Genomic DNA, 24316 nt, shown 5'->3' with positions numbered 1-24316 from the left:
GATGTGAAAGGTGAATTTTTCTAATCATATTGAGAATTATTCCAAGCATTACTACTTGTCCAGTCTGGAAGTGATGCTGCAGAGTACTATCAGGGCAGCTTCTTAAAATGAATAGTGTGACTACCTCAATCCCATCCTGGAAAGTTAGTTTACTTCCACCCATCCTGGAAAGTTAGTTTACTATCATGCAGTACTGCAGGAAAATTATGTTACAATTTTATATAGACTTTATTTACTAAAACACTACCAAGCTGAAGAATTTTTTTCTACAAACTTTTAGATTTAGATTGACCTATAATAAACACAAATAATTTGTAGGACTTCATTTAGGGAGATTTGGAGCCCTTTTAGGATTTACCAAAATATTCAGTGATTTTAATGTCTACAGTAATTAATCTCAGGAAAGCTCTTTGTTGTTCTTGGGGTTTGGGGATTTCTTTGTCTCCTTGGGTTCATTTGTTTTTACTACTGCACATCACTCCCCCTTTCGATACACAAAATCCAATGCAAGCAAAGTGAGTAGCCAAAAATAAGTTCATTTGCAGGGGTACACATCCCATTTGCAGGTTCTGGTCTTTGGATTTCTCATGCTTTGCTGAGCACTTCATTTGGGTTGGCAGGTTCAGTGAGTCATATGGTGACAATTCTCATTTTCTGCAGCATCTGAAATGTCCACTCATGGCATCACTGACAGCTAAAATTAGATATTTGGCAAAGCAGTCCTAGGAACTAAGGGCTTGATCAAGTTGCCTAATTATAGCTGCCTGGTGCCATTTGAAATGCCCTGGGGTGCCCCCAGCAACCACAGAGACCTGGCAGGTACCACACAAAACCTACAGGAGACTAGTGCTCCTCCAGAGCAGGAGCTGTAGGCAAGGAAGGATAATCCCACATTTCAAAGGGCACAGGACCTTTTGTTTAGACTCATTTAGGAGCTGAACACTACGTGCTTGCCACTGGGATATTGAAGAGATCAATTCTCCTGTCTTAGCTTGTTCTTGCATCACATTCCATGTCTTTGCAGGCGGGTGCATGAACTCTCACTGTTGCTCTGTGCCTGCTCTCTGGCACAGAGCACAAGGAATAAAAAATATGAAAATAGGTCAGAGCAAGCGTTAATTTTGGAGGGGTGGAAGGGTTGGTAGAGAACTTCTTCCAGGGAATCAAAGGGAGGACTTGCATACTTTCTCCATATTCATCTCATCCCTGTGTACTCAGAGGAAAAAAAGAGACCTGCTTAAGGAATTGTTCACGTTAGTTCCTATTGTGTCATGGGTTTTCCTTGGAGGTGTCCAAAGCAGAATCTCCAGTCCTGCTTAATTTGTGAAATTTGACATGATTTCAGACTGGGGTTGATAAGGTTTGTGTTTAGGGAGTCCTGATGGCATCTCTAAAGATTGTAATTCTTCATCCACCTCTCTTTTCTGACAAGATTGTATAAAAGTAGAATAAAAAATTGCTTTATTCTTCTTTTTCACATTAAGCAGAAAATAGCTTTCTTGAGATTATGCATTTGCACTGGACTCAGAAAACAGACCCCTGCAAAGCATGAAATGACACCGGGGAATATATTTTCCTTGACATACTGGGCATTTTTCATCTGAGGCAGCTCTCCACCATTCCCTCCCCTTTTTATTTTTAACATAGTTATGCAGCACCTCGTATAGCACTCATTCTTATATTCTCCTTAAAAAGAAAATGAGCACCAACAGTACAGAGGGACAAATAATGCTTATCATAATAAAAACATTATGGTCTCAAGGAAGTAAGCACTATTTGGAAAATGGTATGAAAAATACAATGCTCATGTAGTTTCCCAGTGGCCAAAATTTCAAATTTACTCATGAAGGTGTAAAATATTTCCTAGAAACCTGCTGAAATTACATGAAATCTAATAGTTTGATGCCCAAGGCAGAGCTAATAAACCTTCCCTACTTCAGCCCAACAATTCAACTGCCTGAATAAACAACACTCAACAACTACCACAGCTCAAGTGTCTCCTGAATATTAGATCCTTTTCTCCAACAAAATAAATCTCATCGAGGCCAATATTGATTCTGACTGGCATATATTTCTGTTCAGATCAGCAATTTGCTTTTTTTTAATAAAATCTGAATCAATATACATTGGCCTTACACTTCTCTGATAGGGAAACTGGTTCTAAACCCCTCTGCCTTCTGCATTAACTCAACCGGTTCAGCTGCACAATGGATTGGTTAAGATGATTATTAGTGATATGGCTGAAGTTATTTGCTCACCATCATTATCAAATAGTGCATTCAGAGCATGAGCTAGAAATAGCATGCCTAAAGAGTGGCTAAATGGAACAAATGTTTAAAACTAGTGTGTAGTTAATGAACAAGGATATTCATTGACGTACTTCCCAGTCAGAAACGGAGATAAAAAGCTTGCTGTTGAGTAAAGATCATTTAAGATATTTCAGGACCCAATGTAGGTTGGTGGTGGAATGAGAGCCATGCCAGGAGCTCCTGGCAGTTGGTGACTTCTGTGGGGTGAATTGTCACCACATGGCACAGCCCCACAGGCCTAAATGCCACCTCGTTCTTGCTTCCATAGAGAAGCTCAGAGGGTGTGGAGCCTCCCTCACTGGAGATATTCAAGAACTCTCTGGACACAATCCCGTGCCATGTGCTCTGGGATGGCCCTGCTTGAGCAGGGAGGTTGGACCAGGTGACCCCACTGTGGTCCCTCCCAACCTGACCCATTCTGTGAAGTCTGGAAAGCACTGCTACTAAGGCATGGGCTGAATGAATATATCCAGAGGTGTTTTGTTAGAGTTGGTTTGGTCTCATTTTAGTATCTAAAAGTTTTGATGGCTAAATGTTTGAACCATTATATTTCCTTTACACCTGTTATTCATGTTTTTATGAAAACAAGGTCCAAGAAAATATCTTCAGCTTGACTGAAAAGCACATCACAAATTTATGTCATCTTAATGTTAAACCAAGAAAATCTTGTATTTGTTTCAATATTAGAAAATTATAAAGTATAGAAATATATTAATACTCTATTTAATAAATATCAAACATTTAGCAGTCCTAAATAGTTTAAAGTAATTCTAGATAGAAGAGATAAGATCTGGAGAATTTTAAAATATAGGCTAGTCTGTTAGACAATATTTTGAACAAATTTTAACAAATTACATTTGGATTAAGTAGATCATATATAATTTATTTATGTCTTAGCCTTCAGCTGGGATCATAAATCTGTCATAATGCTACAGAGAAGAAAAATATTTTAAGATGGATAGAGATGGGACAGTTTGGAGAGAAAATTAAAAGTTTATGAACTGATCTCATATTCCTATGAGGAAAAAAAAAATACACACTTCTTATTAAAACCCTGTGGCACCTTGATGCAACTATCACTTGAGTAGCATCTGGCAGCATCAGGTAGAGTTTCATGAAGACTCAGATCTTTTAGCTTCTAAAATAGTAACAAATAACCCAAACCAGTCTTTTTTTCTGAATCATCACAGCAGGATTAAACAATCTGTACAGGGAAGCAGATTTTTCAAGAAATTTTTTATGTATGACACTAGAGAAATGATGTGGCATCTAAATCACTAATATAAATCTGGTGAAAATGTCGCTTTATTTGCTATGTGTGTTGTTTAAAAGTAAGCACACAAAGAATTTGACAATCTGAATCTTCTGTTTATCTGAGAAACTGTACACCTATTCCTTATACTTGGAGAGAGATTTCCTGTCAGCATTCATGAATTTCTCTCTTGACCCTGAGCAGCAAGAGATATATTGCAAAGGCAAATGTTTAAAGTTTATATCAATATACACGTGGGACAAAGGTAATTTACTCAGTGAAGGAAGAACCCCCTGCTACATTTAATCATGCTCAAGTACATGGGAAAGTGCCCTTACAGCTGTAGTTTCTCTCTGCCTTTTTAACCCAACTGTTGAGAAGCCCTTTTCTTCTCATGAAACACCTTAAACCCAAAAGTAATTAAACTAGTAAAACAGCACTAAACCTGGTGGGCAGACTTATCTCCAGTCACTACAGTTTGCAATTAGATTTTGGGCGAGGGTACAGGAAATCAATGTTATGTTCACCCCTTAATGAGAACATAAACACTTCCATATTAAAGGATTATTTTCTTAAAATCCCCACAGGTAGGCAGGGGATCCTTGCACCTGCAAAAGAACAGAAACATAGCCAAGAAAATAGTGGGAAGCAAAACAAAAAAATCTCTTTACCTCATGTAGAAAAGGTATTTTCCTTTCTGCCATGATCTCAAGAAAAGCCAGATGAGGACAGAAAATAACAGTATGTACACATGTGGTCAAGTAACAAGGTCAGAGCCATTTTGCCTCTTTAGAACCACCTGAACCTTGTTCAGTGTACTGATACAATAGATAATAAAGACACAAAGACAAAGAAGTCCATGTTGTCACCAAACACCCTCTACTTCTGATCATCAGTGAATACAAACTGGAATCTCTTGGTGGAGGCCAGTGGGCCTTCATCACCTCTGATCATGTGAGAGCTTGGCTGATTGTATTCTCCAGACAGAAACTGCAAGTGTATATTTTGGGGCTTTTAGAGAGGGAAAAGCAAAAGTGAAATACCTGTGGGAGACATTCTGCACAACAATAAAGACTGGAATCTGCATTATGAATGTCCAATAGCAAGGAGTCTCACACTCAGCTGCAGATCTGCTGGTACCAACACCATCACTGAACATCCCTCTAGTTAGAGACTTCATGGAAGAAACCTTCCCTTCCTCGTGAAATTTAGGAATTGTATAAAGCAGGAAAAACTTCTCCTTACAGTGTGTAATTTGCACAGACTGACTCTCAAGTTTCTCCTTCACTCCCCTGTTTGGACCAGCAACTAATACTTTGTGATCACTAGCCTTGTTTACTTCTGCTTTTCAATTCCATTTTATTCACTGTCATTTAAAACAGAATGAACTATTTTTATTTTGGATGTAGTAAAATTAGATGGTTTTATTCTTCCAGACATGTGATTCCTAAAAATGTATAGGGTTGGTTTAAAAAGCATTCATTGAGTGGGAATGACATTTCTGTTGGGTTTTAGGTTTTCAGTGAGCAAGAGAGACAAGGTACTGAGTTTTTTAGAACAAATTTCAATATGGAAAAGTCCTTAAGAATGTTATAGCTAACAATGTAAGTTCACTTTCGCTCTTTTGCTGAAAGAGATTATGTTTATTTTTTTTCCCTCCTTCTTTATATTTGACATGTTGTTTACAGACAGTTTAGCTGTTTTCCCCAAAACATAATCTGACTGGCATTCTTCTTTCTGTGTGGGTTTATTCTTCCTTTTACAGAGGAAAAAGATCTTTACACTCCCCCCCACCCCCTTTCTTTTTTTTGGCCTTAAAAAAGGAAAAATGTTTTCAACCATGCCAGTTACTCTATCTAGAGCGACCACGACCAACACAGATGCCCCTTATGAGGTTAACAAGACTAGAAAAAGGTGTTTATTCACATGGAACGTCTTACAATAAAATATCAAAATTGGATGTAGTCATTCAAATAATTTAATTTGGTTTTAGTCAGTTAACAAGATTTCAGTGCTGGTTGCCCTTTAAAAAGCAGTTACTCATGAAGCCATACAACTTAGCCATCACAAAAGCACTAACATGCTTAGTTTCTTTTATTAATGTCATGCGATTTTTTTTTTGTTTTCTGCTTCACTAATATTTCAAGAAAAACAAAGTGATTGCCATGTGGTACAGTCAGTTCTGCAATGGCAGCACAGCCTTTTATTCCCAGATTCTGAGATTTTTTTAGATTTACACAGTAGCCTGTATTTTCTCTGAAGGGAATTGTACATCTAACCATAAGCAGAGAAATTTTCCATAGTCAGTTTGCCTATTGTATGATACTTGGCTGTAAGAACAACAAATTGAATGCTTGTCCTCCTTCTGATGCTCCTTTTACCTTGAGTTAACCCCTCTGGCAGAAAAAAGAAAAGGTGGGGGGGGAAGGTATAGAGCAGGATGTGGAGGGGGACCAAAAAATGCCATGGCAGAGAATCACAGAATTACTCCATTTTACATTTCAGAAGAGCAAGATGACCAAACTTCTGCTTCAGACACTCTCTATTGGAAAGCATCAAGTTTATGTCTCTGTTCCTGATGTAACTGAGCATGCAGGAGGAAGTGGGGAAGCATGAACATTTAACTGCCAGAAGAGACTGGTATCTATTCCATAGACCATTGTCTTGCATTTAAAGGGAGAAAAAGATCTGATGAATAAGTGCATCTGAATTATTTGAATATGAGGAGCTAAAAGGACTCTGTTCAAAATTACACAACAACATCCCTCTAGCATCACACCAGACCTCATAGATTTTTCTGGGAAGGTACAAGTGTCATAAACTTATCAGCAAGTAAAAATAGGGACTGAAATTAAAAGACTTTACTATGTACAAGCAGTAACCTGACTTATTTGCCCATGAGTGGGATTTTTTTTTAATTTTAATTAAATAGCTTTAAAATAAATCTGTTCCTTTTGTGTAATTGTCATGCAACAAATATAATGGGACAAGGCTGCTCTGCAGTTCTATGTGACCACAGCTAGAAACTGTTTACCCAATGCAGAATTTTGTTCTGTAAGCAGATCTCTTCTAGTTATTAAGTTATTAATTATATATTGAATATATTCACTGTGGGCTGAAACCTCTATGTAGCCTGAATATCTTAACTCAGAGGTGGACAGGTTTGCTCTTTTAGAAGAGGGTGAGAACTTTCACTCTTCAGAAATGGATTCTGAGCTACACTCCTGAAATCTTTGTCCCCATTTTCATCACAATGAAAGAAAAAAAATATTAAATTAACTAAGTAACAATGGATCCACAATCACTGCTTTAAAATCTACATCCCAATGAACTAGTTGGAAAATGTTAACATATCCTTTTCTTCACATAGCAGTGCCAAGAGATTTTTAAAAGACTGAAAAGGCAATTCTATCAAGCTTCAATATATAATTAATTCTTTTACTTTCCAACTCCCAAACAAAATATTAAGATAAACAGCTTGACTTGGTATCAGGCATTGTTCATCCTATGCTCTCCTTTACAATGCTACAGCTTTCACAGTTCTGTTTGTCTTGCATAATGTACCGTATGTGGGGCAGTGAATTACATTCCTTTCTAAGAGACCATGCTGAATTACTATTTCTTTCCCAGGACTCAGAGGTGAATAATTGCACCTGTCCTCCTTAAGCAGACAAAAGACATTAAGTAGCAGCCAAATGGAAAGAAAGATTTAAAGAGAAAATCACTTTATAGTTTGGCAGGAAAACAACTCAATCCAACCTTTCACCCAGCTGTATACAATATGAGGATTTCTACAAGTGCAGCTTCTAAAGAAAATGAAGTCTTCAAAGAGAGACTGCCCTAATAACAAAGCAAAAAATTGAGGTGCTTTCTAGGAGTTTAAAAGATCCTACTTTTGAAATAAATCATTGACAATACAAAAAGAAAAAAAAAAAAAAAAGAAAGAAAAAAAGCTCAATGACACATCTAAGTGTTTGTGGGCAAATGTTCTCATTTACAGGATACAAACAAAGAAATAAAGTAGGATAGGGGAGCAAACAAAACCACATGGCTTTTCCAAGACCACACAGAGATGCAGGAGGAGAACCTAGCACAGAGCAGAAGTGAAGATGCTGGAACTTCCTGACAACCTTGACACTGTGTCACAGGTTCATGGTATCATTTAGGTTGGGAAAGACCTTTAAGACAGAGTCCAACTGTAAAGAATTGGTGACCATGCTGAACATAAAGGCTGAATTTTGCTCTCCCTGACTTGCAAGCAGCTGGCAGAGAGATCTGCCGCAGCTCTGGTTTCAGCAGAGCAAGCCATGCTGGCAGGCATCCAGGGACAGGTCACCAGGGCAGAAGGACAGAGCCTCAACAGAGTATTTGCCTGTGGTGCCAGGAAATTCCTAGCACCTGACCATGCCAGAAGGCTAATGCTCAAAAAGATGAGAAAAAAGCATGAAAGGTGAAAATACTGAAGAGAATCTCTGCAAAGACCTTTGTGATATTTCCAGACCCTTACAATCTTTTTCCTCTTGCATTGAAGCTGACTGTATACACAAGAAAGAAAGGTATTTGTACATAAATGGAAAAATATTCTGCTCCTTGTGAAACCTAAAGGTTGTCAATCTCTTCAGCAAAATTCCAGGCAGTCCATCTTACAGCTAAAAGGAAAACTACATTAAAATATTGACAGCCCCCAAATAAAAAAAAAAAAAAAGCAGAAAAAAGGAAACAAAGGAGTGATGCCTTGAGGGGAGATACCCTTGCAGAAAGCAAGTCTCTTTTCCCAAAAGCACAAACGCCTGTATTTGACATCCTTAATGAGAACCTGATACAGCTTAGAAGAGAGACACTGGTGGAAAGCAGAGGACATAACTAACCATAACTCCTTTCAGCTAGAACCTTTGGGTTTCACTAAAACACCTCTATCACCTTACAGTTACAGGTTTTAGAACAAAAGCAAACACTGCCTAGTTATATACTTGGAAAAAATACAGAAAAGAGCCAGGTTTGACAGATAAGGTACCAACTTGGAATGAATGAAAACCAAAGCTTACTGCCATTCTTTTCCTCAAACAACTTAGGGTAGGATCTCTTTCAGTGCCATTGCTTCCCTTCCTATTTTCTGTCCCGTCTAGTTACATGCCTTGTGATAGGGACTTTCTTTTACAGTATTTTTGATCCAAATCTGAGGTCAATAGAGTCCTTATTAAGGAAAAAGTCAACACAGCACTGTGATGAATTGTTTCCTGGATTTCAGAAATGAAGCCTGTTATTTTGTGGATCTCTGTTTTTCCTCTCAAAAACTCCAACTCCCTCTTTCAAGAGTGATGCAGAAATACCTCCTACACAACACCTCCAGTCACCTCAAAATTAAGTTCTCCCACAGAAACCTTAAAACTGGACAAAAGTAGATAAATTAATGAAAAACTTGCCCAAGACTGAAATATGGATCACAATGTCTCTCAGGTGTTTCTTTTAGAGGAAACCCAGCTAATAAAAGCAAGATCAAACATTTCAACAAAGGTGACAAAGATGAAAATGGTGACATAGAAGAAAATTTAGATTGCTTTAAAAATTAGGCATGCAAACAACCCTAGGATTTTGATCTTTTTTAGATCATGTGCTCTAACAGAGGGTTTAAATCACTGCTGGAACACATGTCAGAAATCAGCAAGGGACAAATGATCTTTGGTCAGCATTTGGGTTTACAGTAAAGCAACATTTGAAATTTATCAAGGGTAAAAAAACTGAAATGTCATCAAAAGAACATTTCAATTTTGACAAATCAATATTTCCCACCGACATGCATTTCTTCCATCTCCCTTTGTAAACAGAACTCCCTGTCAACAGTGCTGCTGAATAGCATCCCTGGTGTAAATAAATCCTCAAGGCAAGGTCTAAGGGCAAAAGGAAAGTTTCATCCCTTATGCCTTCACTGAATTGGGTGGGTTTACATTAAATCAATAACCCAAATTAAAATTAAGAGAGACGAGTCCATCAGCAAAATGATTTGGAGCAGTATTTGCTCAGAGTAGTCCAAAACTCTTCACCCTTGGAGGCTGCAATACAAGGAAGTTGCCTGAGCGTGTTAATTATTTAAAATGAAAGCAACACAGTTGCTGGCCTTTTGCGATAATCAATCTTTCAAAAAGTGTCAGGGGTCTCCAAAACATGTGACAGGTTGGCAGTTTGTAGCATCTACTGTCAAGCCCAAATACCAGGATTTTCTCTGGAGCCTGAAGGAACCCATCACCTTAACTAACAAATCCTAAAGACAACCTGTCTGGCTTACTGAAAATGAGATGGAGAAGCTAAATTAGAACCATGCATCTCCTATTTGCTAAATTAAAGCAGAAAACCAAAACAAACACTGGAAGCGTGTATACACATATATATAGACACAGATTCATGAACACAGACAGAAATGCATATAGAAATATGTATAGGTAGATATATATCTGTAGCTGTAAATTACAGACATTTACTAAGATCTGTATTTACTGCCTCCTACAAGCCTATTTTACAGTCTAAATTTAGGGAATTTTCTTTTCCTAAAAAAAAAAAAAAAAAAGAAAAGAAGAAAGAAAGAAAAAAAAAAGCAGCATCTGGTTTGGGTTTTTAAAGTCTATTAAAAATACCATCTTTCTGTCTTCTTCCTCTTGAGTATGCAAGAATAAAAAAATGTAGAATCAGCAAGAAAATTTTTGCTTCCCATAGAGTCTGTTTAAAAACAAAAACTTCCCATCTCCAAAGTGGTTGACTTTATTACTATTTGGAGGTGATGAGAAACTTTCCAGCAGTAGTAATTTTACCAATAAATAAGTGCTGTGGATATATCTGTGTAAGGACTTTTGGTAATTTTGAAGATCTCAATTATATTTCCCATGAAGAAATCTTTCTTCTTCAAAATAAGGCACTAGTTATTTACAGGGGATTTTTTCCTAATCCTGCTAGCATTAATTGTTGAAAAAAAAATTGTCCTGTAGTTTTTGCATAAAATTTAACTTTTTTCTGTTAAATAACACACAGGAAACAGATCAATAAAAGGCATGAACAAACATCAATCTACAAAATTCTTAATCTGTTAAGATTAGGAGAAACAATGACAAAACACAATATGTGTGATGTGTAAATGAGGAGAGGATGCCAGAAAAAATAACATTAAAACACCACTTACAAATAAAAAAACCCCAGAATTCTGTAACAAAACATTTCTGAACTCATTTACGTGGAAATTCTCCATTTCTCCAGACTTTCTGAAAAATATTTGTTGTGAGTCAGTTGAAGGGTTTTGTGTTATCAGTGCTCTCCCTCCCCTCTGAGAAGCACTGCCCTTTTGGAGCAGGGCATTCAACTTCAAATTGTAATTGCCATCCATCAAAAGTACTCCAGAACAGAAAAACTCACTTGGCCAACCTGAGCCACCCATGGGCAGTGGCCTTTCACACACTCCACAGATCTGGTGGGCACCATGCACAGCACTGTCCCTTTGCAGGAGCCAAGCAGAGGCACAGGCAGCATTTAACACAATTATTACAGCATCATGTACACGTTTTTGAATAAAACTACTCTTTGAGGTAAAATACAGTTTAACTACTTTGGCTAGAGTTCTATATTGCTGGTGACTTTTCCCTACAACCCTTCACTAAAGTTCCATTTCAAAGCTTAACACACAAAATGAATATGCTGGGTAACTCAAAGGCGGAATGTAAAACCCATTGGTGGATTTTGTGTTTTTTTTTAAGGCCTGGCCAAGTTTTAATGGGCTGTCACACACGAATTATTATGAAAGCACCACAATGAACTGAGCTGATAAGCTGATCTGATCAGAATTAACTGCATGTGATTGCTGCTTTGAAAAGCTGGCCTAAAGAGGCAGCATTGAAAGCAATCTCACAAGTCACTGGTACCGCTTGCCTCAGCTATAAGTAAGCACAGATGGTGAGAAAAGTTAATTAAGAGACATATTTGTTTGGGGGTTTGAAATTTCCACCCTCTCTTCTCCAAAGAAGCCAAGCCACAGTGAAAATGTGTTTTACGTTAGTGGCCTAATAAGTTCATGTTTTTGAGGCTCTGTTCCTGTAGATGGAGGTAATAGATAAACAGAATAAATAATTTATGTCTCCGTTAGCATATGGATTTGCAGCTGATTGCTAAGCTACTCATTGCACCTGATAGCTACAATATCTTGTCAATCAAAAATATTCCTTTCTCCACAATCCTTCATTACTTTTCTCCTAACTGGCACAGCTTCTCTCTTATAGCACAACTTTACCTAGCAATGGAGATGACATCCTTTTGATTCTCACTTTAATGACTGCCTCTTCATTTTATACTCTCACTTGTTCTTGCAGGATTTCATGAGGAACATGTCAACAACTACATAAAATAGTTTTTGGTGATACACTTCTCTTTTAATTCTGGTTGGAGAGCCCTTTCCTACTTCTTTCCAGCCAGTGCTTGACCTTTCCCCAGATTTATTAATGGGGGAAAGCTGGGGCTGTCACCAACTTTAGAAGATCAAAACACATTCTTTACACTTTATTTACTGTAAGACTGTGACCGAAGTGACATCTGGCAGATATTTTGCTCAATGGTCCTTCAGCAGTGTATAATTTCTGGAATCCATTTCCACTTTTTTTCATCTGTGGCCATTATAATGACAAGGGCCAATAGCACCAAAGAAATACTGGCTAGAGAATGGTAGGGAGCAATCTCACATGAAAGGCCTAGGAAGGTAAGAAAGGGTTAACACAAAGGACAGAGAAAGCCGAGACTTCAGAACTGCAAGTGTAATTGAGAGGTTCTTAGAGAGACACTTCCAATTCATGCCTACTGTACTATTTATTTCCTTTCCCATCACTGCTGATTATAAGGATGTGCATGTGTAAAAAGGAGTTTCTTCCTCTCTAATCAGACCAGCTCTACTCCACGAATCCACAATCCACTGTTCGTGACATTACAAAATGAATCAGGCAGGAGGCTCAAGTCAGATCAGAAAGTGACAGCTTTTGTTTAAACAGATATCTCGGAAATTAGTGATGACAGGATTATACTGCATAAGCATTTCACTCTTTGCACTTTCTCTCTAAGGAGAGGTGCAACAGAATTACTCACTGGAAAGATCTTAGTATTAAAAAAAACCACAAACCAAACTTCATCGCTGATCTTTTCTACTTTTATTTCTAGAGAAATAAAGGTCTGTTTGGTATAGGACACTCATGCTATGTATTGCATGCTTCCTGAATTTAAAGAAAGGTGCTTCTTAAAACATTATCTTTGCATTATAATGTATGGTCATATCATATTTGGTATGATGTGTGAATTTGGTATGCACCAGTAAATTGCTTCTGTCAGTCTTATTTTGCTGTTAAAGAACCAACTTTGAGTGGAATATTTCACTTACAAAAATGTGTTCCCTAATTAAGTTTACATTTCAGAGAATAGGATCATATCAGAAAACTAGAGATTGATAACCAACTCCAGCCCTGCACTGAGAACCTTCCTACATCATTCTGCAAAGATTTTAGCCAAAAACCTGGTCTGTGGGGTTTTTAAATATATATATACATTTAAAACTAATAACTTAGCCATTATATACATGTATACATACAAATTGATAATTGTATCTCACAACCCCAGGTGGTTCCTAAACATTGCATTATCTAATCCAATAAAAATGGCAGGTTTTCTAATTTTGTAAATGTATACAAAATAAGTTGCTTAAGCAGTCAATCACCGAGAGCTCACTACAGATGTTAATCCAATTTGTGTGGTAATGATCAGAACAGTCAGTTTACATAAAGCATTACAGCTGTGCAATGCTGCAGTCCGGCAGTTCTGTCATCAGCAATGAGGCTTACCTACCTGGAACTGGAAATTTTTCCGATGGACTCTGCATAGTCATGCTGACAGTGAGTAAGCCCTTCCATTAGACTTGTCCACAGTGACAGCCTTGCTCCCTTTCTGCTTTTCTATCCAAGGATTGCCAGCAGAAACGTGTAAAAGGAGCTACAGCTCCTTCTACTGGGTCTTAAGGTTTCTAAGATTAAAGATTTGAGATCCTACTAGGGCTTGCAGAATTGAGTGGAAGAATGCCAGTTGTGTCTCATAGCACTCTGCATCACATTTTTTTTAAATTCTGCTTTTCACATTTCAACTAACAGCATAATTTCAGAAGCAATCACGCATTTAAAGAAGCCATAGAAAGAAGTCTGGGGACAGACTGTTGGAATGGGGACTGCTAAGCAAACTGATTGTCTGATCCATCTATGACATCTCAGATGTAACAGCTTGTAAACATTATGTGTAGAGCTCCAAATAATAACTCTACAGATTTAACCAATCATGCTTTGAAGGCTGTCACTGATCCAGTGGAGCATGACCAAATCCTGTTAGAGTGCAGAATGGATTCTAGCGGAAAGTCTTACACACCCTGGGTTGGGTATCTCGATAAGGATTTCAAAGACATTGTGCATGCTACAGAGATGTATGCACATGGGGAAATTAATACACACAGCTAAATTCACCACCCCATGGGCATACAACAAAGGTTTCAAACCCTGCAGGGCACAACACTCTGTAGCAGATCTGTCTGCTTCATCAGAGGGGATCACAGGGCCAAATTCCTTCATAAGTAAGGACTGACTTTTACAAAGGTGAGCATGGCAGGTATCTGAGACTGCTACATGAATATCCAAGAAAGGCATAACAGACTCCCTTACAATTTCAGCTGGAATACTCCAAAGCTGATGAGATCTGTGTTTGTTTTCTCACTTTACAGATTAATTCCTTTAAAACAACAGTACAGTCTAAGTAGTTCATTTGTTAGAGTTAATTCAGTGAACAAGATTTCTGAAGATCTGTGAAATTCTATCATCCTTCCAGCAAAATGTGGAGAAAAGGAAATGAAGTGAGTCTTTAAGACTTTTGAAAAAGCATGGGTAGGAAGCCTGTGTAGATGTGAAAGTGCTCAAAGGACACTATCATTCAAAGGTTCCTATCTTGCCCAGCAGGGATAATCAGAATCACTTTGTCTATTTTTTATCTTCCTGTGTGAAGAAAGTTCAAGAGGAAAACATGACTAGGTGTCTTCTCCTATTCTGAGCAATACATGCTGTATTTTTCTGGCTGTAAACCTCTGAGTGTGAATGCCAGGAGAATTTCAAGCTCCCAATATCAAAAATAATTTACTATGTAAGGACCATCTACCACATTATCATTTATATTAGTATACACAGATCCTGCGGGGTATCCTGCTTCCCAGTATAGCTAGAAATTAGCACCTTCTTGTTTGTTCAAAAACTGCATTGCACTGTTGACTGGGTTGATATGCAGTCTGTTTTTCCCTTAGATAATTCAAGAGCTGAAAAATAACCCTGTTTAAACAAACTTCCTGTTCCTTTCTCTCCTAGGGTGGAAAGACTGTTTTTAATCAATGGTTGCAGCACTATGGAAGAGACATGCCAAGGGTGCTCTCTGTTAAAACAAAATAAAAACCCCACCTTTGGCTCTGACATACTCAGGACCAGCCAGAGTCATAAGGGTCTCTTAACACTGCACTGTGTAAGATATTTTTTCTTTCATTTAGATTAAAAAAAAAAAAAAAAAAAAATTAGAGAATTGATTTTTTTTCTTATTCAGTTACATTTGGCCCAATTAAAATTAATCTTTTTTTGTCTCCTTCAGCTTTTCTCCAAACAGTAGAGAAATCCAAAGCTTTTCTCTTGGCACTGTCTTCAGGGACTAATATCTTTAAGTACTGCAAGGGTAGATCCAACTCCCTGACATTTGTCTGCCTTGAACTTGCACAGTGCTTGTAAGTTTGTTAGCCTCCAAAGTGTCAAGGAACTGCAATGATCTTTAGACATATTCCATGTGGGAGGTTTTGCAGAAACAGCTTCATACAGCTCTACAACCTACAACTTGTTCAGCTGAACCTGTGTCAGATGAGGGCAAATAAAATCCTCTGAAGTAAAGCAGGTATCCAGTTGAGCATGTAATACTGGAAGATTCACAAATAAAGGAGCTCGTCCATATCCAGCTTTATTATTGTCATTTACCATAAAAAGGTTGGTTTGAGCCGAAATTAAAACAATCCCCGTGAGGAACGGGAACCAGACTAAGTCTAACTTCATAATATACAATGAAACAGATATCCAACCAAATATTAAGGCCTTTTTTTTTCTCTTGGAAACTTGAAATTCATTTGATGCTGCAGCTGAATTTCCTGGAGTGCCTTGCCCAGGCCCTGCTTATGGACTTCCTTAGAGAATACAGAAGTAGGGAAGGTATGGAAAAAGCGTGTGATCACAGTGGTAGGCACATGCAATGGCAGCTAACCTGCTACAGCTTCTCACCACCAGCTTAAGAAATCGGTCCAATCTCTGCTGAGTAGCCCTGCAACAGCTCCTCAGATGAGCCAGAACCAAAAAATGTGCCAGGTTTTGCAAATGTTTGAACCCAGGGACACTGAGGGCAGGGCTAATCAACCAATCTGCACAAAGGTTTATGCAATTCTGAACATTCTAAAATCTCTGCTTTCCAGAAATCAGATAAATCAACTTCCAGACTGGTGTATCACTTCCAGTGACTACATATTAAGATGCTCAATGAAAACAAATATCATACAGATTGTATGTGTATAACCTATAAATATTGTACTACAATTCTAGCGGAGCTACCCTCAACTTTAGTCTGAACAAAAAAAAAAAGGAACTGTGGAATTAGCTTGAAAACACTGAAATTTCAATTCAAATTTTAAGCTCTCTTCCAGGAAGCACAGCATTCTTCTTGTATGCTCTTTTGCTAAGCAGAGTCAAAGCTTGAGTCACAGAGGGGATAGTGTTTATTCTAGCTGATCAAAGTTAAGGGGCAGTTAATGATTTGAATACCCACAGTTTAAGATAAATTAAGCTGTCATGGGATTCTTTTTGAGCCATCATTCTAAACAAGGAAAATATCTGTGCCCTTGTGATGTCAAATACTTTTTATTTCTTCACAATAGTTTTTATCATTTTCAATGACACCATAATGGAAGTGAGAAAACAGAAGAGTCCATAGAGATGTTTAATTTATTCTGAGAACTCATCATCCCAGAAAAAACAGTAAGATTTTACAAATATATTCCTCTACTTTATTTCAATTACCATGTTAATGTTTGAGACAATTTCTAACCCAAACTTCTGGCCAGAAGTCTGCTGGCAGGTAAGATAGCAAATCTAAATCAAATGACAAAGATCTTGCAATAAAGCTGCACAGCACAATTTCCATTCTGTACCAAAAGCTGCACTTTTGCATTTCCCCACTGGAATTCACTACAGGATGGCAAAACTTCATTACGTACACACAGCAGGAGGTTAAGATGCTATGTCTTTTAAGAAGTTCTATAACCAAATGTCCAAAGCTAAGTTCAAATCCAAACATTAAAACAACAAAGTGTGGAGTGGGGAAGAAAGGAAGATTGCTTACACTAATGAGATTTTCCCCCATTAACTCTCTTGGGGTCTTTCAAAACCAGAAACTACATGAACGAAAGGGCTCTGCTGTAAGCAGTCAACAATACCAATATGACAAAATTCACCATTAGCCTATAGTTGTGACCCTTTCATGACTGTCAAATTAAAACACACAAAAACACTGAGCCACCCTTCCACATTCTTTTTGGCCACCAGTTCACGCAATTATGGAAGACCAGTAGTCTTTGCTTAGCAACAAGATTGCATGTTCACCACTGATCACATTAATGATAAAGTAGTGAGTCAAAACAAATCTAATGATGAGAAGAGATGCTCTTCTTCTCTGACTAATCCACACAATTTAAAATGTCTGAAATAGAAAGAATAATTGATTCATCTTACAGGCTCACCAGAAACAGAAACGAGGCCATCTGTAACACTGCTTTTCAGACTATGTTTCTGACACCAAAACCCAGACAAACAACAGTAATTTCATGCAAGGAGAAAGAATGCTAAATGCACAAGAAAGTATATATTTTTACTGAGGCATAAAACTTTCACATTTGCTTATGTCTAAGACTCATTCTAATATTTTTTTTAGAGTCTGGGTTTGTATATGCGAGCTGTTCTGTCTGGCATGGGACATATAGACTGCTGGAGAAGGGTGCTGAATCATCAGCCCCTGAGTGCCTCCACCTCCTAGGGAATCACAGAGCTCATTCAGGTAACTGCAGAAAAGGTTTTCATTACTTACAGCAGGATGTCCAGCACAGTAGGTGTAGCTAGCATGAGACTGGTAGTGCAAGCTTGCTCTTGGAAAGGTGTATGTATTCCAAGCAGGTTGGCTGCTATTCCACTGGGAGCTAAAGCCAGGGCTCATGGTCACTCTCGATTTACTGTTTTGGTACGTTCTCACTGTGGAGCTGGACTATCAAAAAAGAAAGAAATGCAACGTAAAAATAGCTTTTAGGGTAGAATACAAATAATGCAGCTATAAATCATCATTGTGCATACATATAATGCCACATGGTCTGGAACTAAGTTGAATGTTTCCTGTAAGGAGCTGGGAAAAGCAAAAAATGGATTCCATCAAAGATATCAGTGAAAGAGCTATGTCACTGTAATGCCCAAAAGGAAGACTGATGACTGTTAGACTTCAGGCTGGGATATAAATCAAATGGACAATCAATAAGTGATAGAAGTAAGGGGATGTTCTGAAAATGTGTAGAAGGTACAATCCCAAGATTAATTGTAGAAACTTCCATATATTTTTATTATATTGACATTTATTGAACAACTGATCAGTTATGGCCATTTTACAGTAAATGGCAGTTTGGGGCCAATGTTTAGATCTATTTCTTGAAGACCTGAAATCCATCTAGGGGCTAGCCAAAGTTGGGCCTTCACAAAACTACATATCAAATGTGCAACCTTCTAAGCACACTATAAAATTTCATGACATTCTAATTACTTAGGGAAAAAAAATCAAAAATCTTGAAATTTTTTTTTAAATTCAATTATTTAATCTGAAAGTAACCTGGACTACAGATATGTAAGTCACTTGCATTCTTTCTTTCTCTCATTTTATTTTAATTGCAGCTTTCTGCTTCTATCCTTGTTTATGAAAAATATTCTTAATAAACATCTGCACTGTTAGGGGTGGTTTATTAGGACAGCAAAAAAGAATCAATTTTCAAAAGAGTAGAAGATGCATAGGAGTGGATGCATTTTTAGCAGGTATTTAGGTTGGTCTTCAAAGACATGCAAATGTACTTTTTTTTCCATATTCTGCTCTTGATTTGGGTTTTGCTTGCTTTCTTTTTATTGGCAAAGGTGTTCTAAATTTCCCATGCAAATTTACCCCAGCTAATTGTGGTTATTATAAAACTAAACCTATTCTTTTTAGAGCATTAAATTTACAATGACCTTGTTTATACGGTGAAAGCTCGAGAAATATGAACACAAATAATATTTCTTAGAAATGCTTATAAACGTCCCTGTGAGCAAATTGATGCTATCAATTTCAAAAGCTATACCCAAGAATGACACTTCATTTATTTTTACCCTCCTTTCAAAGACAACTTTTATACATCATACGTGTAGCATTAACCAAATATCAATATGGACCACCATCAAACAAGGTGTTTCACATGATCCAAGACCATTCTTACCCTGAAGTGCTTACAAGATAAATGAGAAGGTCAGGGAAAGGATGAAAGAGCAGAGTCTGGTGTAGAAGCATGGAAAACAGCTTCATAAACATGACTTTCAATTTGATTTCAATGCTTCAGCTCAGTTTCATTAGGAGAGAATTAGAGAAATTGAAGCAAAAGAGGACAGAGAGAAGACATACAAAAAGGTTTCAAGGACACATTCTAGCTGCAAAAATATATACTCTGTAGTCTTTCCAATTTTTAGTACTGTATTTAGACCAGCTGCTTGCAGAAACTACAGTCCATGCTGGCATGCGCTGAACATGCCCTCTTCATTTAATTTAATTTTCAAAAGTTTAAGTACACAAAGTTTGCCTCAGTTATCAATTGCTGCATAAACTTTAAGTTCAAGAAAAGGCCAAACGACTTCCTGCATGTGTTTATTTCCTGTGCCGCCGATTAGGAAGCCTGAAAAGAGCAGTTTCCGCTCACCAGCTCTCAATATCTCGACAGATTCGCCTCCCGCCCCCACTCCTAAGAGAAGGATTCCTGCGGTGTGATTTCTAAAGATTTAACTTACGACTAGCTGAACACAAAGCGTATGAATGAACACTAAAACCCACACTAAACTCTCATTAGTCACCGTGTGTGACAAGTGGTTACTTTGTTCTTACAAAAGGCTTTAGGAGAAAAAAATATCTGCCCCTACAGTTAAAGGGGCTTATTTGAAATAAATCTTTTTGTATGAATTTAAATCATGACAAATCAAAGGAAAGAGGCTATAGCTACAGCTAGGAAAAAAAAACAAAACCAAAAAAAAAAATAACTGAGGAGTTTTAATGTGGGGTTTTTCTTTTTATTTCTTCCCCCTTTTACCCTCTTTCCCCAAAGAGCAGAAACTGCATTTTCTTTCATTTGACATATTACTTATCTTTCAGATCACTCCTCAAAACAAGTCTTTCTTTCTGGGCTCTGGTACACTTGCTTCTACATAAGAGATGAAGGCTAGGTTTTGTTTTGGCCAGATCAAGTAGGTTTTTAGCCATAATGAACATTTGACTAATGTACATTTACATGTACTGTGTACATTTCTTCCCTTCATAAACATCAGATATTTAAGTGTGGCTGCTTATTAACTCCTCTTGAGAAGTTGATCCCTCATTGAATATTCTGTGAACATTCAATGTTTTATCCCAATAATAACTTTGCTCCTTCCTATTTTTTCTGAGGGGTTTTCATTGTATGGACCAGTGGAAGGTATCTGTGGCTGATGGGATGTAAAAGTGCATTGTCAGTTGTGATATTTGTTAACTGATTATTTTCACAACAGCAGCGAACTCCACTACAGTAAGGAGAGATCTGCCCCTGGCACTACACAGATGTGCACTATCCCTGTTCACTTCTGAGAGAACAGGTCCAAAAATGAGCCTGTTTTTCACACAGACTCCCTGGGCTGCTGGACAGCCTTCTGCCTGGCTTTTGTTTGTGTGCTACACAAAATGTTCTCCCTGTTCTGTCCCCGTGCAGGAGGCACAGTTCAGCCCCGGTGCTAAATCCAGGCACAGAGCTGAGCCCCTCTGCCCTGTTTCTATTCCTCCACATGGGGTGCATGAGGAACAGTGAGGCTTTCAGAGCACCAAGGATGCAGAGGGTGTCCTTCCCATGAAGATCTCTCAGGATGCAGAGGCACAAAATGAGACCCCACAGACCCCTCAGGGTGGCCAGGAGCCATGGGTGAAAGGTCCCTGAGAGGAGACCCTTCTGCTGTGAATAGCTCTGGTCAGGGACCACCAAGTCTGAAGCCATAAAAACTGCTCTCTTGCTGCTGGATCCCCTCCAGAAAAAACCCAAAACACATAGCAAAACAAAGTCAAAGTCAGTGGAGACACAGGATAATTGGCTTTGAAATATTGAAGAAATACAGCTTGTCTGCCAGAAAATAGGGATCTCTGCACCACCAGCCACAAAGTCCCAGAACGGCCTGGTCCCCTCAGGTGGTCAGGGAGCAGGGATATGAGACCAGGGACTCCAAAAGTTGATGGTTTGATTTTCTCAGCTTTAAACAAAATGCTGCATACCTCTGCAGCCTTCTCAGCAGAGTGAAGAGGCAGCTCTGGGAAAGACACTGGACCAACTGGGAGAGCTGGAAGGGGACAATGGTGCCCGGGGCAGGTGCCCAGGTGCTGGCAGTGCAGGGCAGCCCCTGCCAGGTGAGGCTGGGGCCGTACCCTGCCATACTCAGCCATATTCTGCCATTCCCAGCTGGCTCCCAGCCACCCACATGCTTCAGGGCCCAGCCGGGCCCTGCAGCCAAGGCGGCGCTGCCTCTGGGAAAATGGATCTTGGAAAGAGCAAAAGGCTGCCTGGGAGTGAGGGGAAAAAGTGAGAAATTGCCTGTGAGCACTGGGGGAGAGCGGGAGGTGGGTGAGGAGGCTCCCCTTAGCCCCTGGAGAGCCCACCTGGAGCAAGGGTGGGACAGGATCTGTGAAGAAAGCCAAGCTGGAGGAGGTGGAGATGTCCTGAAGGAACTGTGGCCTACACTGGAGCAGAGGATGAGCATGAGGAGCTGGAGAGGGAGAACACCCAACCTCCCTGTGCCAGCAGGGAAGCAGACTCAGGAACAGAAGAGTGAAACTGAGCCTGGGAAAAAGGCAGAGGGAAGAAGGCGTGAGTATTGTAATAATTTCCCCTTCTTTCTCACTATGCCAACTTATTTTAACTGGTAGTTAAGTTATTTTTCCCATGTGGAGTCTGGTTTTACCTGTGAAGGTAATTGCTAAATGATCACCCTGTCTTCATCTTGACCCATGAGCTTTTCCACCTTATTTTCCACCCTGTTTGTGTTGAGGAGGGAGAGTAAAAGACCCTGTGGATGAGCATATGGTGGCCAGCAAAGGTAAACTCACCACAAACTGGCAGGTCTTATTGCATGTGAGCTTTTACTCAGGATTTAGAAGTGTATCTCTTTCCCCTTAACTACTGATTCCATCAAGAAAAGGAATCACCTCTCCCCATAATCCTAATGTCTTATTTATAGCTCTTAGGTTGCCAATGGCAGACCACTTCTGCCACTTTCGGGACAACCCAGTCAGCTTCTTTCAGAAAACTTCTGCAGAAAATTATCAGATCAAAACAAACAAAACCCAAAACCAACCCAAAAAAAACCCACAAAAACTTTTGCCCTCCTTGTTATGTCTGGCCAGAAACAAGAAACATTATAAAGCAAGAGGAGAATTTTCTTTTCCTTGAGCAAGCCAGTCCAGTCCCTTTATACCCCAAACACCTAATGCAATGTAAAATTGAGAGCAGTAAAATTTAAATGTCTAAGCATAATTTAAAGTGTAACCTTTTTTCTTTTTCCTGTGCCTTAATTTCTCTGGTTTATAAGTATGGATAATCTTACTTTAAAACTTTTAGAGTAACCTTTCCCTTGTGTTTGTAAAAGATTTGAATAGTTTTGGACATAAGCATGAGTGAAGTGGAAAGTGTTATTAGTATTATTAGTATTTCTTGAGCTTAACTGCTTTCGGTCCTTAGTTCTTGTAATAGCTGTTGTGTGAAGTCTAACAGTGGAAAAAATAGAATATAGTATTTATGGAACACTTTTTATCATCAAAGCACTGTGCACATTTTAAATGGTGGTAATATTTTTGACTGGTGCAACGTTTCCAAGTTTTAAAGAAGTTTATAGTTGATGTCAGAACTAGCAGCCTCTCCTTCCTATTCAAATGTGAATGAAGCTCATGGGTCAAGATAAATAATGTCCTTTGACTAGGACATTAAACAAATCTGATATTTCTGACACAGCCTTAGTTTTTGTGTCATCACACCCTTGCCCTCCACTCTTTTGCATTTCAGGGTCATCATGCAGTAAAGTAACAGGAAAACTATGTGCTAACTTCTGAATTTTTACACCACATCAAATGCAAGATTTACTACATCTATCAGATACCTTTCTGCCAAACATTACAAGATGCCACGATTATTATTGGCTTTGGCACTCCAAAAGAAGGGAGAGGCTCAAATGTTCTCCTCCACACTACCTCTTGACTAACATTGACTTTAAAAAAAGCAAAACCAACAAACAAATGGGATTAAAGAGGTGTAAACATCTGAATTCAGCCTCCCATTTCCTCATTTTTTAAAAGCAACTTTACAGAGCTATGATGTCATTTTCTTAGCCCACACAATTTGAGCTGTTTTTAGTCCCCCGGATTTTCATTATGGAATGGTTCTGCCTTCAGCTGCATCTTCTGAGTTTTTTTGGTTTTTTTTCCTGAAAGGAATTGTGATTGAAAGGGTATCCACCCTCTTCCAATATCTCTTCAAGGGATTTGACATCCCCTATTTTGCATGCTAAAATGATTTAAGAAGATTGGAAAAGCCAAGGAGAGAAACTGCCATTCTGGAGGTACTGCTTCCAGAAACTCTATATGCCTGTGGATGGATCAGGCCATGATGCGAAGCACAGTCCTGTGCTCTTAAAAGTTTGGATGCTTTACAAAATACTACTGTTCCCATACTAGAAATCAAAGGTTTCCTATAACCTGTAAAAGAAAGAAATGAAAATAGCTTCCTTGGAACATTATTGCATGAGCTAAAATGTTGAGGGGTTTTTTTATGCTCAGAGAAAATATGAAACTGGCAAACCAAATCTGAAGTTAGTTCATCACAAAATCCCCCTGAGAGACCTTAAAGGTTTGGGAAACTGAAGAGCAAAGGTTTTTTTTCTTTTGGGGTTGTTATGAAAACTAAACGTGGAAGGTATTGCAGATTGGTTTTGGGGTTTTTGTTAATGGCAAAAAGAGGAATTTTGTGCTGCTACTTTTCCCAACATAATCATTCACCATAGCTTGCAAATCTTTTACTGTCTAGGACCAGATTCCATCTGTTTCAGTAAGAAATGAGTTTTTAATATTTGGCCATAGAAGATTTCAAGTTTATCAAGTTTGTCTCATAACCTTTAAAAACAAAACTTTGTAGACATGACCAAATTTGAGAGAAAAATTGTTTTTCCAGACATGGGATTGAAACTCAATAAGCTCTACCTGGAAAAACAGGATCAACTGAGAGAAATAGCATTCCACTGAAACCACAGAGAAATGATGAGGCTGTATTTCATACCTCGGCATACATGTAAGATTGCAGCTCATC

At 38.5% G+C, this 24316-nt stretch overlaps 1 protein-coding gene across 3 annotated transcripts in view; it reads right to left on the bottom strand.

Annotated features, from left to right (window-relative positions):
* RBMS3 (RNA binding motif single stranded interacting protein 3) overlaps positions 1-24316 on the bottom strand; it is a 704809-nt gene that overhangs the window by 472776 nt on the left and 207717 nt on the right. For all 3 annotated transcript variants that reach the window (XM_063155034.1, XM_063155024.1, XM_063155043.1), the window contains one exon: positions 17764-17937. In XM_063155034.1, coding sequence (XP_063011104.1) covers positions 17764-17937 — 174 coding nt within the window. The remainder of the gene's footprint in view (positions 1-17763; positions 17938-24316) is intronic.

This window comes from Melospiza melodia, chromosome 1 (assembly GCF_035770615.1).
Source record: "Melospiza melodia melodia isolate bMelMel2 chromosome 1, bMelMel2.pri, whole genome shotgun sequence".
NCBI classification, from domain to species: domain Eukaryota; kingdom Metazoa; phylum Chordata; class Aves; order Passeriformes; family Passerellidae; genus Melospiza; species Melospiza melodia.
The sequence above is the reverse complement of the archived record's forward strand: the minus strand, read 5'-3'. Positions and strand labels throughout refer to the sequence as shown.